The sequence below is a fragment of the Episyrphus balteatus genome, chromosome 2 (genome assembly GCF_945859705.1).
Source record: "Episyrphus balteatus chromosome 2, idEpiBalt1.1, whole genome shotgun sequence".
Classification (NCBI taxonomy): Eukaryota; Metazoa; Arthropoda; class Insecta; order Diptera; family Syrphidae; genus Episyrphus; species Episyrphus balteatus.
The window spans coordinates 131,097,876-131,114,348 of record NC_079135.1 but is presented as its reverse complement, the minus strand read 5'-3'; the positions used below and the strand labels follow the sequence as shown (position 1 = coordinate 131,114,348).

At 31.8% G+C, this 16,473-nt stretch overlaps 1 protein-coding gene across 4 annotated transcripts in view; it reads left to right on the top strand.

Annotated features, from left to right (window-relative positions):
• Positions 1 to 6,416, top strand: part of LOC129912655 (homeotic protein ocelliless) — a 62,506-nt gene extending 56,090 nt beyond the window's left edge. For all 4 annotated transcript variants that reach the window (XM_055990998.1, XM_055990995.1, XM_055990997.1 and 1 more), the window contains exon 4: positions 5,182 to 6,416. In XM_055990998.1, coding sequence (XP_055846973.1) covers positions 5,182 to 6,300 — 1,119 coding nt within the window. In that variant the 3' untranslated portion in view covers positions 6,301 to 6,416. The remainder of the gene's footprint in view (positions 1 to 5,181) is intronic.
• Positions 6,417 to 16,473: the final 10,057 nt, after the last annotated feature.

The window sequence follows — 16,473 nt, the reverse complement described above, 5'->3', positions numbered from 1 at the left end:
TTTTTTTTTTGGCTTGTGACACCTACAGCAATAATTTTGGGTGTATATTTATTCCATTATGACAGATTGAGTGGGTAGAGTTGTTATTATTCAAAGTTAGGCCTCAAATTTGTCAAAAGATTCTATTCAGGGAATTATGATGTGATGACACTTAAAACTAGACCAAAATTTTTTGACAGCTGTCATAAATATTGTTTGGTGAAGGAGATATCGTGATTAAAAATAGCAAACATTCAAGGTGTAAGAGCTTAGTTTTGAATGCAAAAAATTAGGCAGATCTAGTTTATCAATCAGAAGATAACTTAAGCTTAAGTATGGTACATTCACAATAGTTAAATTTTTCCCTAGTGTATTTTTTTACGAAAAGAAGAATTCAAGGAGACTACAATTAACAATTTAAATAGAATGTAGACTGAGACTTTTAAATCCCTTTTGACAGAAGTCATTGTGAACTAACGTCAAATATGAGCTGCAAATATCATTCTATTGACCCTGTGGAACAATAAATTCACACCATTTCATCACTAGTTTTTTTTTATTTTCAGATTATGTCAGTTTAATTTATTTATTTTCTAAGCGCAATTTGCATTTCGATCTCACTTATTTATGTCTATTTTGTATATAAAAGAAAACAAACAAATACTTATCACAAAAAAAAAATTGATTAATAAATCATGCAAATTATTTATCTGTCAAGTTTGTGATTTATAATTATTATTGTGAATGGCGTTAGCTTCTTTATTTTTTTTTTTAATAACTGTTAAGTGGCGCTAGTTCTTTGTGTTCATAACTTATAGACTTTGTGATGCAACTTTATCATAAGTAACTAGGTTGTGAGTGTAGGTATTTTGAAAGTATCTATAACTTATAATTTACTGTGAACTAATCTGATTTTAGGTGTCATTTGTTTGATTTTTACTTCTGAGTTTTTTGACTGCCGACGGAAGTTTTTACATTTGTTATTCTTTGTCTCATGCTAGACTAATACAGCTATGATTTTGTTTTCGCTTTAACCTTGTTCATATTCAACTCACTCAACCGATTTATTTAGTGGTCCGCCATGTCCATCTTACTCTAGAAGAAGTGTTGTAGAAATACCACCTTTATTTTAACGTCTCGAAATAGATATAAATAGAATAGAAGTCAAATTAAATCGGTTGAGTGAGCCTAATGTGAACTCAGTCGTTAAATTCGTTCACAGTAGGCGTGTCCCACAAACACATGATTTAGAAAGTGATAATGATTTTTCACAAATCTTTGTTGTGACCTTCAATTTGATATTCTCTTCAGGAATATCACTAGCAATATTCAATTTCCTGCTATGAACCAAAAATATAAAAAATCACCTATTGTGAATTATATCTTAAAATATTTCAAATGATGAGCACTGAACAATTCAGAATACCAAATTAAGTTTGAATATATTTTACAGGAAATAAATCAAAAACATCTTTAAAAAAAAACAGTCTTCCTTAAAAACAAATATTATAAGAAACATTCACAATAGGCTTTTTGTTTATGACTTGTTTTGTTTAAAAAGTAGTTGAAATAATTTTTCAACTTTTATGGCTGGATAACTATCTTTATTTTTAATAACTGACTTTTGTTTTTCTACCAAACTTGGAGGCAAAAACACAAAAGCGTTAAAAAAATAAAATATTTTTAGAACTATCGCGAGTTAAACTTTTTCCTTTCCAATAACTTTAAAATAGATTTGACAAATTGACACAATTAAAAACAAGATTAAAGTATATTAAATAAATTATCAAAAAATATTTGAAACATAATTATGCAGTCCATTGTGAATTACATTTTTAAAAATTTTGTATTTCATTCACAATAGATATTTTTTAATGCAAATTCAATAACAATAGTTATTTTTTGCAAAGATACATAAGTATACCTCATTGTGAATAAAAAATTAAGAAAAATCACAAAAGTTTTTTAATGTAAATCATTCACAATAAAGTAAGAAAGTTTTTTAATGGAAATAATTTACAATAAACTAAGAAACTCGATAAACCTAATACAAAAAAAACCTTATATGGTTATATGATTGAGAGTTTGATTCCAAATTTGATGGAATAGTGACTAGGGTGTCAAAAATCCAGATTTCGTAATTTAGTTCACAATAGTATATAAATAAGAAAATTATTTTTTTTTTTTGTTAAAATTTTAAATCATCTTTCTTTCTCTAAAAAAAAAAAATCAACAACAGAAATCAATTAGCAAAAATCCTTGTGTAATAAATTCAAATAAATTATGACCTTGTTAGTTGTGTTTACTTTATCACGATAAAACTCTGGTGTCATATCTTAAACTGCCCTTCTCATATCTGTGTTTTTATTTATTCATTTATAGAAAGAGAAGAGGGTGATTTCTCTTATACACAGTTTCAATATTACTGGCAATAATCACATCTACAAAAAAAAGAGGGTTATCTTACACTACACTACGTTTACGTACAAATATAAAATAATAGGAATTCATAACTTCTTTTAATATCAATGTGGCTGGCGAAACAGTGGAGTGCGGCTTGGGTAAATTTTCTATCACGCCCAAGTGATTATGATCCTTAAATTCGATATAGCGACTGTATACGAACAAGGGGGAATAAACTTTTATTTCAAATAAGCGAAAGAAAGAGAGAGAGAGAGAGGAAAAATGAGACGATACAGAAGCAATTTCCCAAAGTAAATAACTGTGGTTATCCGAATGAATGCCTTCGCAAAGTCGCGCGTAATATAATAATTTTTTTTTTTCACTTTTTTCCTTCCTTCCTTCTGCCTTCTCTCCACAGCTTTCATACTTTGTATTCAATTTCTGGATTTCTCTTTTATACAATTTTATTTTTTTTTTTTGGTTTTGTTTGGTTACACTTCCTTGATGGTTGGTGTTGTGGATAAAATTTATTTTTTTTTTATTAATGACCGAGCGCACCGAGAAATTTTATATCATTTTATTTTATTGTCATCAAATAAAATCTCGACGAAAGTTTATTTTGTCATCGGTTGCTCGCACACAGATGTTTTTTGGTGATAAATTTTCTCACAGGATATGCGGACACAATTTGTAGCAAATGTTGATAGATGGTAAATAAAATCTGTGACTGTGTAAATTCAGGGGTTGTATATTATGATAGAAAGGACACAAATGTATCAAAAGAGTATGAGATCTTACCTATTGTGTATATATACCCTTTATGGCTGAATCACAATCATAGTAAGTAGCAATGGAGCGTTAAAGTTCAATGGATTTTGGTAGAATGTATTGGAAATGGATTTTAGTTTCTATTTGAAGAATATGTACATTTTAGGGTTTTTGTTTCCTCACAACAATCCACTATTGTGAACTATTTTGTTTTTCTTCACCTTAAGTCTTATAGTTATTTGTACTTATTTATTTAATAAAATGTCAAATAAATACATTATTTAAGCAGTAATATTGATTTCTGGTACGATTTTTATAGTTTAAAAATAATTATCACACCGCTCTATTGTGAACTACTAGGTATTTGATATTCAATTCAGGAATCTCGTTAGCAACGATATATTTTTGTTTCTTTACTTATTTTATTACGCCTATTTCCGTAAATTTTAACTTGACCAATTTACAAAGATTAATTCACAATAGCCAAAGAATTTCAAATTTAACCTAGCCAAATCTTATTTCCCGAGACTCATAGAAATTCTTCAATTGATTATATTTAAACAATATGTGCTGTGCTTTGGACTTCTTATACGTAATTTGGAAAAAAAAAGATATCTCAAAACACTACTGTGACTTATCTTTCGATGTTTCCTTCAGGAATCTTCAACTCCATAGTAATGTTCTAGATAAATATAACTTTTATTTCAAATATTTTGTTTAAATGCATGCGCATATTTTGAAATGTTCCCATTTCTGCGAAATCTAACACAATTTTCAGACCCATTCACAATCTGCAACTTGAATATTGCTGAAATTAATTTCTAAAGACACATATTTATAGAAACTTCCTTAAACACCTCGTCTTTAAGCAACTTTGTGGCATGATATGTATCTCTTGTAAGTAATTTGAGATAATAATCTTCAAGAAGTTATTGTGAACCATTGTTTAGAGAAAACCTCAAGCTTTATACATTTTGTGAAAATTTCATCTTCTCCTCTAAAACTCTGTGAATTTTATTCTTCAAATCCATTATTTCATATTCTAACACAATTTTTCAGACCAATTCACAATTAACAAATTAACAAGAAATTGCATCTAGCTGAATCATCTAAAAATTAGTACAGTTGTACCTCAATCGTTTGATGTTTTCTCACTGATGATTTAATTTCATTCGATTTTATATTATAATTTCTTTGATTCACAATTGCAACTAATTTCTGTCAAAAAAATACTGATTTTTCTTTGATTTATCAAAAGTTAAAAATTTCATTAAAAATCGGTTTTTTTTCTCAATCAAATCAGCTATCAGTTGACTTATCAAAGGAAGACAAATTCAGAAACGCCTGCTGTCACCTTTCATACAAAAAAAAAAACTGTATTCCATTCACAATTTAACTTAAATTTCAACCAAAAAAAAGGATAAAGAGAAAATGGGGGAAATAAGAGGAAATTCTATAATGAAATTCGATACGCCTTGTTTAATGCTCTTTTCTGGCAATGATTTTAAAATTCAATAAAACGCTCGAACGCACGCACAACGACACGACACACAATTTGACAATGCACCGTAGCACCCTTGTTGTTGTGAATAGGTCGCACGTATTTCATATTATTGTTTGTGTAAGTTGCGGGCGAGAATGAGGACGACTACTCAACTATGATTCTTTGCATCCATTAGCACCCCCGAAATTCGAATCTTTCCACTCGTAGTCATTCGTCCCCCTTAAAATAGCAAACCAAGAAGAAGGCAAACAACAAGAAGCATTATCGTCAAACTACGGCACTTTGCGGATTGTTTTCTCTTCTATTTGGTGATGGTGGTTAGAAGTTTCCGGGGGGGGGAGTTTCAAGATGATGACTTCACAATACTCTTAGACGACTCCTTGAAAAAGGACGACAAAGAGGGGTGGGCTAAATAAATAATACTTGTTTGTTATTTCAGTGCGATTGCTTTAATTGAATTCACCATAAACTTGACTATTGTGACTGTGTAAACTAATTTTTGTCCTTTTTTTTTGTTTATTTTACAGGTTTGGTTCAAAAATCGACGCGCCAAGTGTCGTCAGCAACTCCAACAACAACAACAATCGAATTCGCTCAACAGTTCCAAGGGCAATAGTGGTAATGTGGGATCGGGCGGTAACTCCGGTTCCAGTCGCAATTCATCGAATAGCAATAATAACAGCGGCAACGCCAACAATCAAAATAGCTCTAGTGGCAGCGGCAATTCAGGAACAAACTCATCCGGCACTCCAGCGAAATCGAGCAATAACAATAACAACAACAACAAATCATCGGCGAATTCAGCGCCCTCTGGCGGAGGCGGTGGTGGTGGTTCGGGTGGCCAATCTCTCAAGTCACACCATAGTTCCTTCTTAAACTCGCATTCCCTATCGTCCCATCATTCAGGCGGAAGCATGGCTGGCAACGGGGGAAATTCCGCCGCCAACTCGCTGAACCTCGGCAGCGGCGGTCACAATTCCTCGCCCATTCTTCCAACACCTGCCACCTCCGTCAGTCCCGTGAGCATAGTCTGCAAAAAGGAGCACATGGGCGGCGGCGGAGGAGGCGGTGGCTATCAGTCATCTGCTGCTTCCAATGGCGAATCACTTCGTGCCGCATACGATTCCATGAAAGACACGTCCGGCGGCGATCTTGGCTCGGGTAGCCATCACGCCAGCCTCTATGGCAGTGCCAGCACCAATCCCAGACTGGTGCAGCCCGGTGGCAACATCACACCCATGGATTCCAGTTCAAGCATAACCACCCCGTCCCCGCCCGTCACACCGATGTCGCCACAGAGCGCCGCTGCGGCACATGCTGCTGCCGCAGCTCAGTCCGCTCAATCGGCCCACCACTCAGCTGCCGCTCACTCTGCCTACATGTCCAACCACGACTCGTATAACTTCTGGCACAATCAGTACAACCAGTACCCCAACAACTACCAGACACCCAGCTATTACTCGCAAATGGAGTATTTTAGCAATCAAAATCAGGTCAACTATAATATGGGACATTCCGGGTATAGTGCCTCGAACTTTGGCCTCTCGCCGAGCTCATCATTCACAGGAACCATGTCCGCGCAAGCCTTCTCCCAGAATGGCCTTGATTACATGTCACCCCAAGACAAGTATGTGAATATGGTGTAGGAGATCCTACAGTCGGCCGCTGGCAATGTGGCTATAGAACGGATAGGTGGCGACACCCAGGCCCTCGAAAACACATATCCTAAAAATCCTCGATAAATAAAAAAAAAAAACAAAAATTTGTGTCAGTGTTGTCATTCGTCACTCACACAAGCCTGGATCAACGAAATTCATAAGTGATAAGCTAAACTTAAAAACAGAAAAAAAAATATTTAAAAATTTAAATTTTTAATTCTCCATTTTACCGTTAAAAAAAATTGTAAATATGTATTTAAAGTAAAATTAAACAAAAAAAAATTAAATAAAAAACGGCCAGAGAATTGTTTCATTCATCTTACTCATGAATATGTACCTTGAATTTAAAAAAACACAAAAATGAGAAAAAGTAAAAAAAAAAAAACAAGCTTCAAATTCGTTTTCCTTTATTTTTAATTTTAGTAAAATCAAAAGTAAAAAATTAAAAATTTAATAAAAATCGAATTCCCCATAAAAATAAAAACCCAACACATCATCATATCTTTTTTGTATAATAAATTTAATAAAAAAATAAAATCTCTATATATACAAAACTATAATTAATATAAATAAATAAAATAAAAAAACATAAAAAAATGAATTGACAACAACAAAAAAAAAATTATAAATAAACAAACAAAAAATATATATATATATTTAAAATAAAGTAGATAATTTGAATAGTTTTTAAGTAAAATATTATCTATAAATTAAAGAAAAAAATAAAAAAGTGAGTAAGTTAAATGAGAAAATAAGAAGAAGATAAAAAAAAGTTATATAACAAATTGTTTGTAAAACATTTTTAATTTTAATTAATTGGAATTTATTTTTATTTTTTTTTTGTATTATTTCGTTTTTATTTACTTGACATTAGTTTAGATTTATTAATGAAAAAAAAAACAACAAAAATAATAATAAAATATAAAAAAAATAAAACAAATTTAATTGTATAAAGGCAAAAATAAACAAAAAGATAATTATATGAAAAAAAAATCAAAAAACAAATTGTTATTTTTATTTGACGGAAATTAATTTTCAGGAGAATTTTTGAAGAATATTTTGATTGAAATGATTCTAGTAAGTATGTAGAGGTGAGGTGGTGTACCCTAATATGAAAAGGATGTTTTTTCTAAGTTTATGTATTAATTTCAAATAATAGACTCTCAAAGTTCTTTGACTCTTCGCTTAAAATAAAATATAAAGATGAAAAATGTCCTTTCCACTGTGATTTGAGTCACTGGGACGAAAAATGCAATTTCGAATATTTGAAGAGACCGATGTTCTAGTTGATAATTTTGCAGATTAGATTTATTTTTTTCTCTCAGCTATAAATCTTACTTGCTGACCGAAACATACAAAATACAAAATAAAGGTTTCTCTCAGAACTTGACCGAAATTTTCTTTTTTAAAATTAAAGGTTATTTTATGACCTATATTGAAAATGACAACAAATAAGTGTTATTACAGAACCTTTCAAAAGGTTGAGATTTATTTCTTCTGATCTCTGCTCGAACTATTTTGATTCAAAAGATTATCCTATACTTTTTTGAATAAGAATCGTTGTTTTAATCGTTATTAATGATATCTGCTTTAGAATCGTTTACTGAATTTCCCGTAAACAACTTGACTCTAATTCAACTATTTTTTTTAAACCTTTAGTTTAAAATGTATGCACAAAAAACAGTAAATACTTGTACAAGAGAATTTATTATTATAAAATAGTTTTGAAATGTGAATAGAAAAGGTTGATACATTACAATTTTTAAAGTAAAAGTATTAACTACTTTTTATACATATCACCTTAAATTAAGAAAAAAAAATTAAAAATAATTTTTCAATTAAAAAAAAATCAAAATTTAAACTATACCTAAATACCTAAAAACGGCTCCAAGAAATTAAATGCATATTTAAATGTGCATTTAAATTTAAAAAATTGTATTATTTTTTTACGAGTAAGTTTTTACTTAATTTCTTATAAAATTATATTAACATAAAATGTTTTATATTTTTTGTTTTCTTCTTAAAAGTTTTAATATACTAGAGAGAGACCAAAGGAGCAAGTCGTGCATTTTATTTTAGATTATTATTTTTTAATAGGCAACAGACAGAATTATGACAGTAATTTCCGCAGACTAAAAAACTTTCTATCGGCCGATAATTTAGTTAGGCTCTCGATACTTGATCAGTATGAAAAAATTTAACGTGCGCACAGTAGAACGATTAAGTACTAGTCGCTGACAAAGTACAAACAAAATAATCAGTAAACTATCGGGCCACTTAATAAGTAAAGGGCTTTACGAGCGCCCGAACCGAACACTATCAAACTATTAAGTCGGCGGACATTTTGTAATTTTATTTTATTTTGGAGCAATGCAGACATTATGGGGAACATTTTTTTTTTAATGTATTTTAATGTACAATATTACAGAAGGTTACAAATTTATTTTCTATGAGAAAAATTTAATCGTGAATTTTGTTTCATAGAACGGTAGACGGGTTGGGCTTAAAACCAGTTTTTTAGGAAAATTAAACTTGAGCTGAAGCCGCCATCTTGGATTTAAGGAAAAACAAGCTTTTGTGAATAACTCGGCAATTTTTTAGTTTTGCAAAAATGATTGAGGTAAAAATTAAATTTTAACTTTTGAGTTATAAAGTTATAAAGCTTTTTTGAGTTATTAGATCATAGAATAAAAAGGAAATAAAAAAATTTCCAGCCAAGATGATTATTTTGCTGATATTTGTATCTATATTAATGAAAAAAAAAATCATTACTTTAATGTTGTTTTGATTAAACACAAAAGGCCTGGTAAATTTAATTTTCCACTAACATGCTTTTAACCCATAAACACTCATTTTGGTTCTGACGATTGTACCCTTCTAATACCCAAAAACGTTGGACGACATGATCGACTCTTTTTATTACTCTTATATCCTGGAAATTTTAACTATTTATATTTTTCTTGTCGAAGTTAAGAATGAATAAAATTAGTGATAAAATTATTTGATGCCGTCGGGCATTGAAAAGTAAAAAAGTTCACCAAGATTTACATTTATGTGCCTATTTCGTACAATTGTAACATTTTCAAGTTTTGTTATCATCGTTTTTGAGGTTGTTAAATGACTGGTAGTCAAAGTCTTTAATTTTGTACATTATGTTTAAAAACATATGTATTTGGATAGAGAGTATTAGGTGCTTGCAAAAGAATTTAATGATTTATTCAGGACAGATTCACAGGGTGTTTTTTTTTTTTAATAATATTTATTTAATATTTATGCATGTAAGCTTAAAGCATTTGTCAGCAGGAGCAGTCCTAAACTTTTTTATACACGGAGAAATTTTTAGTATACGCAAATATTGATCTCTAAGAAAATTTGATTTTTTTTTTTCTTAACTCATTATTTTGCATTTTCCTTACTAAGGGCCAATTTATTGAGCCTCCATTAAATTTTGAAATTTATCGCTTTAGTTAACGGCCTTGTTAAACTATTGTCGCCTTTAAGTATACATCATTAAAAATTCATTTAATTCACTCTTCTTTAGTTAAAGTCCTTACTTTTAATGGAAACTTTAAATTTAAAACTCTGTTAAAAATATCCTAGGGATTTTTTATTTTTTTTTTTGTAAAATAATCTGTCAAAAGCTACAATTTTGTCAAATCAAATAGATTTGAATTTGAAGAAAACTATGGCCCGTAAGTATTTTGCAGCTGAAAACGCCAGGCGAAAATACACGACATTGACGATATACCAGTGGTAACCAAAGAATGCTACAACCTACAATAGAAGCCATGAGAAGAAGAAGGAGTTTAGTGAAATTTTTAATTTTTTCCAGCGATGTCAAATAACAACTTAAATTTAAGTGTTATCGGCATTCATCTCGTGTCATGAGTTTAGAAGTAAGCTTTAGATCTCTTCTTCACATGGGTTCAATTGCAATGTTTTGAGATGCTAATATTATGCAGCATCTCAAACCTGATTAGTTTAGAAGTGGAGAATATAATGTAGTAGATCTAGTACTATATGTGTGGAGTAGACAAAAAATGCATTCATTTCTTTGAATTTTGTACTTATTTATGGTAGAAATGCATATGTGTATACCTTCAAAAAATTCTAGTCTGGACTTTTATTCATAATTGTGATGTTTTTTTAATAATTCTTTAGATCATTTGACATTTTTCAATTAAAATAATAAATCAAACAATAAATGAAATGACATTTGACACTAATGGAGAGTGAATAAATAGAAATTCTGTTTAATACCTCCATTTGCTCTAAAAATCCCTCTTAAAAGGTCGAATTTGGTGTTTTAACTAAAACGACTTTTAAATTTAATGCTCAATTAGTTAATGATGCGAAACTTCAAAAAAATCCTTAAAAGAGACTGAATTAAACGAAATTAGTTTTTAATTTTAAAATTCCCTTTTTTAATGGCGATTTAAGTCTAATTGAGAGTCAATAAATTGGGCCTAAGTGTTCAATTCCAACAAATATAAGCTTAAAAGTTTTTCTTAAAATTATCTTAAACGTGAAAGCCTAAAAATATTTAATATTCTTTTTTTTGTATCCAAACGGCGCAATTAAAATAAAAACATATGTTTAAGAAATTTCTAAAAATCCAAATTTCTTCCAATATTTTGAGAGACCCAAAGATATTAATTAAAATGAAAATTTCAAACGCAGAATTTAATTTTGATAAGCAATGCAACTTTTAAAAGCTATTACATTTGAAAATTCCATAGTTTAGCATTTTGACAAGCCCTATTGTGCATGTTCATAATATAAACACCCTGTTAAACCAAACTTGTAAAAAGAGAAAAATAATAATAAAAAAAAAAATATTGTCAATCAATTCAGTTAGCTGCGACAATATCTTGTGGATTCCCAATCTCCATATCAGTTATTATTACTACATCACCGGTGAAATCTCATAACCTATACCTGCACCCACATTTTTTTATGCATACGTTTGGTTTTTTTTTAATATTTTTTTTTTCAACGAGGACCGAGAGAGATATTTCGATTCCGATTCCATATCCACACAGCCACCAGATGCCAAATGAAATTGATTGTCATTTACTTTATGACATCAACGCAGAGATCTGGAGAGTAGAGTGCGTGCTTATATGGCTGCTTCGATATGGTGATGGAGTTAGTTAAAGATCTTTACTTTATGGAGACCTGGGAGCTGCTGAAGGTGCCTGCCATATACACATTCATTCGATGGAACCGAACCGAACCAACACGTCATCTTGACACTTTTTACTGCATGTGTTTTTTTTTTCTTCTCTTGGATTCGATTTAGAATGAAAGATGCATAATGAAATGCATAATGCATTATTTAGGTTTGAGAAGAGTGTCTGTATCAACTTATAGTTCCAGGTAAAATGAAATGCATTTCTACAAAAGAGTACAAAAAAATAAAGTTAATGAAAAATATGCTAGCTACTTGAAAGAAAGAGTACAATAAACTCAAAAACACGATGCCCATAACAGATGTAATCTAAATGACTTGCTAAAAACAAACTTGAAGATATCTTGCTTAAAAAGATCTTACTTGGAGTGAAGGAAGAAGGTTGACACTTTCCATGTAATAGATTTCTGGGATTTTAAAAGAATTAAAGTTAAAACTTGGCTTGAAAGAAAAATATCTATGTACTTCCTTGGCAATTAAGACTTGAAATCAAAATATTAACTAATACTTAAAGTTTTTGTCAAAAATGTTCATCTTTATCACAATGGTAAATTTTCGACAGGTTTTGAATTATTATAATAACAAAAACTTTAGAATTCGGAATAAAATTTGCTTTAAAAATATAAAGTTCGATCTCTTTTTTATAACGAAGAAATGGGGAGATATAAGGATGACTAGTAACACCTGTATTGTTTAAAAATGGGCACTTTTCGGTTATTATGAAAAAGAGTTTTAAAACCGACTGATAGTTGACGAAATTGTGATAAATTGGAAACCAAAAATCTTGGTTATGTGAAGTTGGCACCCCTAAATGCGAATTTGTTTTCAAACCTGCCTGGTTCGATTGGCCAAGGTTTGTCCAGGATAGCCCAAGATTTTTTTTCGTTATTTCACATTTAGTTCTAATATTTTTTTTTTTTTTTCACCTCAAAAATCACTAAAAATATTTTTTTTTTGTTCAGGGTGAAAATTGTCGGTTTTGCACTGTGGTTTGTTTGCCCAACGTAAGCCCAACTTATTTTTTTTTCCTTATTCCACTATTTTTATAAAAGATACAACAAAAAACTTTTTTTCATATATCAGAAACCGAAAAACTTTGATTTTTTTTTCCTGTGAAAAAAATCGTTAATATAAAACCTTGGTTTGTGTGCCCAAGGTTAGCCCAACTTTTATTGTCTTTATTCTTCGTTTAGTTTAAAAGTTATAGAAGCATTAGTTTTTTTTTCACATCACAAAAAAAATAGTACGCAGACACCACAGTGACCTTTTTTAAATTTATAATTTAGAAAAGGTTAATCCACGGGTGTGGGCATAGCGTCTCAAATAATGTTAAATATTTGAATAAGAATTCTAACTTGATTGAGTATAAAGCATATAACATTCCTCTTGAGAAGCTTAAGTTGATTTGTTTCATTTCACCTTAAAAACCACAAAATACAAATATGTTTTTCAAGTGTAAAAATCATTGATTTTTTTTTGGTTTGACTTTATAAGCACATCACTTATTTTCGTTAGCCCACCCTTAATTCAAAAAGGTCTCTATGGTGTATGCGTACTTTTTTTGTGTGGTGAATAAAAACTAATTCTTCTATAATTTTTAAATTAAGCGTGGGATAGCGAAAATAAAAGTTTGGGTAGCCTGGGTAACGTTGGGCAATCGAACGAAGCAGGTTAAAAAAAAATAGCATTTAGGAATGTCAAGTTCATCGAAAATCTTGCACACTCAGTTTCAAACTGACTAAATTCTAATACATTCTTGAAATAAACAAATTACTGAGATAATTTTTTGTATAGCAAGTTCATTCGAAGGGAAAGATTTGCAAAAACGACTATAAACATAAATTTACTTTTGTTTTAGTTAATATGAATTACAGCAGATGAGACGGTTTTAAAGAATCGATGATCGCTCTCGGGTGTAGATATCGTTGGTTGATATTGATGCACTTCCGGGTTTGTACGTCCTTCAATGGTCCTCAAAATTCTACTAGAAAGTTCCATAATGTGTTGGTCAATTGGTACGATATCAACTGTCTCGTACAGCTTCTTCATTTATCCGTACTTCCTGGTTAGTGGGTTCCAACAAAGTCCAATGCAAACTTTTGGGATTTTCTTCTCAAAGAGTTTGATCTTCTTTACAGTGAAATGGTGAACCAGACCGGGCAGGATATTGTGATGACGGACCTGATAAATTGTATTCGTCTTTTTGCTAGACCCATGCTGCTTTCTTAATAGAGGATGCAGCTATAAGATGAAAGGAGAAACTGGAGGAATTTCAAAATAACTGCATCGTGTTTGTTGAATTTCACCCGGTTGTTGAAGTTTCTACTGTATTTCGCACTGTCCTTTGTTGCAACAATTGTGTTGTCTTGAAATTCGACTGTAATGTACCGACTACTTTCAGCGATTCTTATTTGGGCAATCGTGCTTATCCGTGGATTCGAGACGTGCTCCTGCGCTCTACTGGCTATTATCTCTAACTATGATAATGTTGATTAAGTGATGGAGTCATCTGCATACAGCTGAAAAAAAAGGTCTTAGCTTTGAACCTTTTGGTACTTGGGCCTTGATGTGTCGTAGTCCTGAATTTTCACTGGATATCTCTACAAAAACAGACGAGTATTTCTACCAAATATCTTGGAAAACCAAGTTTCATTAGCTTGTTGATGAAACCATTGATCCAGACTCTGTCAAATACGTCGTCATTGTTGGAGATGTGAGTAGGATTCTCTTCAGCTGCATATCTTTATTGTTTCTAACGTTTGGTGTCCTTCCCTTCCTTCGCGCATGATTCAACTTCCATCAGGAATTCTGGGAGATAAACTGGTGCAATATTCGTAGAATTTTACTCAAAGTGGTTTGAAAATACTTCAGCTACGTGCTGTTATTAGTCAATGACTTTTTAACTTCTTCAAACAGTCTGATCATCTGATCAATGTTTGAAATTTGTCTGCACCACCAGTTTATGAAGAACTAAAGAGCTGAAAAAAATCGCATATTGATTTTTCGGAATTTCCAAAAAAAAAACCGATATGGTAAATATAAAATGATGGTAAAAAAATCGGGAAAAAAGAATATACAAGAGCAAAGATTATGTTTTCGTTTGAAATTGAAGAGTTTTCTACTTCTTCACCTCCTTTGGGTTGATTATCTTTCCAAATATTAATCATAGACCTTTTATTTACATACAATCTACATAACTCTACCTAAAAATAAAACCTCAAACATTGTTAAATTGCATCTTCTTCGCGAATTCGTTGATTGGACCACAGAGTAGAATGATAATAATTAAACTGTCAAATTGTTAAATGTAATGACTGACAAACCGTACTTTTTAGCAGGTACAAACGTTCATTCGAAATGAGTTTCTCCTTTTTTTTTAAATTATAATTGAATTGGAAATTCCATTCAGAGAAACACGACGACACAGCAGATATCTACCGTCACAGTGTAGTCATATAATCTACATAGAAGAAGAAAATTATTTTTGTAAATTTTCATGTAATGAAATACCTAGAAGTACTCTCGAATACACGGAAGAGAGTATCCGTCGTTGTTCGTGTTTTTAGTTTTTTTTTTTTTTTTTAGTTTTGCAAACGTCATTTGAGTATTGTACGTCCTCTACGTTCTACCTCCCCACCACCCTTCGGAAACCTAACATAGGGAGGTCATTTTCACGTTTTCCTCAACAATTTTGTTGTTGTTTTTGTTTGGTCTTCTTCGCATTCGTGTTGCCCCAAAGTATGGCCTCTTCAATCGAATAGAATTTCCTTCAATTATTTATTTTATTACATTCCGTTTGCAATTTTCCCGGACCTGGGGCTTGTTTTGCTTGCTGATGGAGGTGCTGCAGTCGCCACCATTGTCGTCGGCGGCCGCCATCCACCGCCGCCGCAACAAGCCACCGCCATCCAGGGGCTTCTTTGCGCGTTCTTTCTTCTTCTGCTGTTCCTATATAGCGCTTGCATTTTGCATTCATGTAGTCTCCGGGCCAGGCCGGGACCGAACCATCAGCAAAGGAGAACTAGTTCATGTTGTTTTATATCTGTAAAAAAAACATTTCGGTCGACATTTAAGTGTTGGTTTGTGCTTCGCATGCACTTTTGCAATGAATGTTGCTTTTTTTTCTCTTTTTTTAGTTGCCCAGGCCTGACCGCACCGGTCTTCGCAGTTCGCTGCTGACGTCCGCACTCCTAGGAACGTTGTGTTGCATTTCATGTTGCGAACAACGTCAACGACAATGACACTACAGGAAGGGGGTGGTGGTGGCCACTGCTGGCCTGGGGCGGTCGGTGGGGCGCGGCAAACGACTGTGCAAACATGAAAACTTACTGGCATTCTACAATTGGATTAAAATAGCTGCGAGTGGTTTCCTTTTCGCATTTTGCATTGTTTACTAGTTTTCTTCTTCTTCTTCTGCTTGTTCGTTCCTTAGTGAAATAACTAAATTTAATATATACTCTGCCATCTATTGGCTTCCCACCTACTATTTCCGTTTTGTTACAAAAAAAAAAAAATAGGACCGAAGACAACAACGGACTGACCATACGTCTGGAAGCAGGTCTCGCTTGCAATTGACCTGCAGTTTGGTTTGTTGCGCGGGGTGTCACTTGCATTGACAATATTCCATTACTTTGGAAGTAAGTGAAGTGGAGCAGGAAGGGTGTGCAACTCTGCTGCATTGAATTTCAGTTAGACTCAAGTGACAACATTTCATTTAACAACAACAGCAGTTCGAAGCAGAAATATATGAGACTAAGGATGAAGTTGCAAATTGGTATTTATTGGAATTCCTTGTTTCGTTATTTTTGTTGTTGCAACAGTTGTAACAAGTCTTTTTACACAAAAGCTAACACCACTTTTTACAATTGAAATAAAAGTAAACTTATACCTACCCATAGAAGAAACCTACCCTAAGAGTCATTTCTAGGACTTCACTTATATAGTGTGACTATTGACTATATTCACTTTGT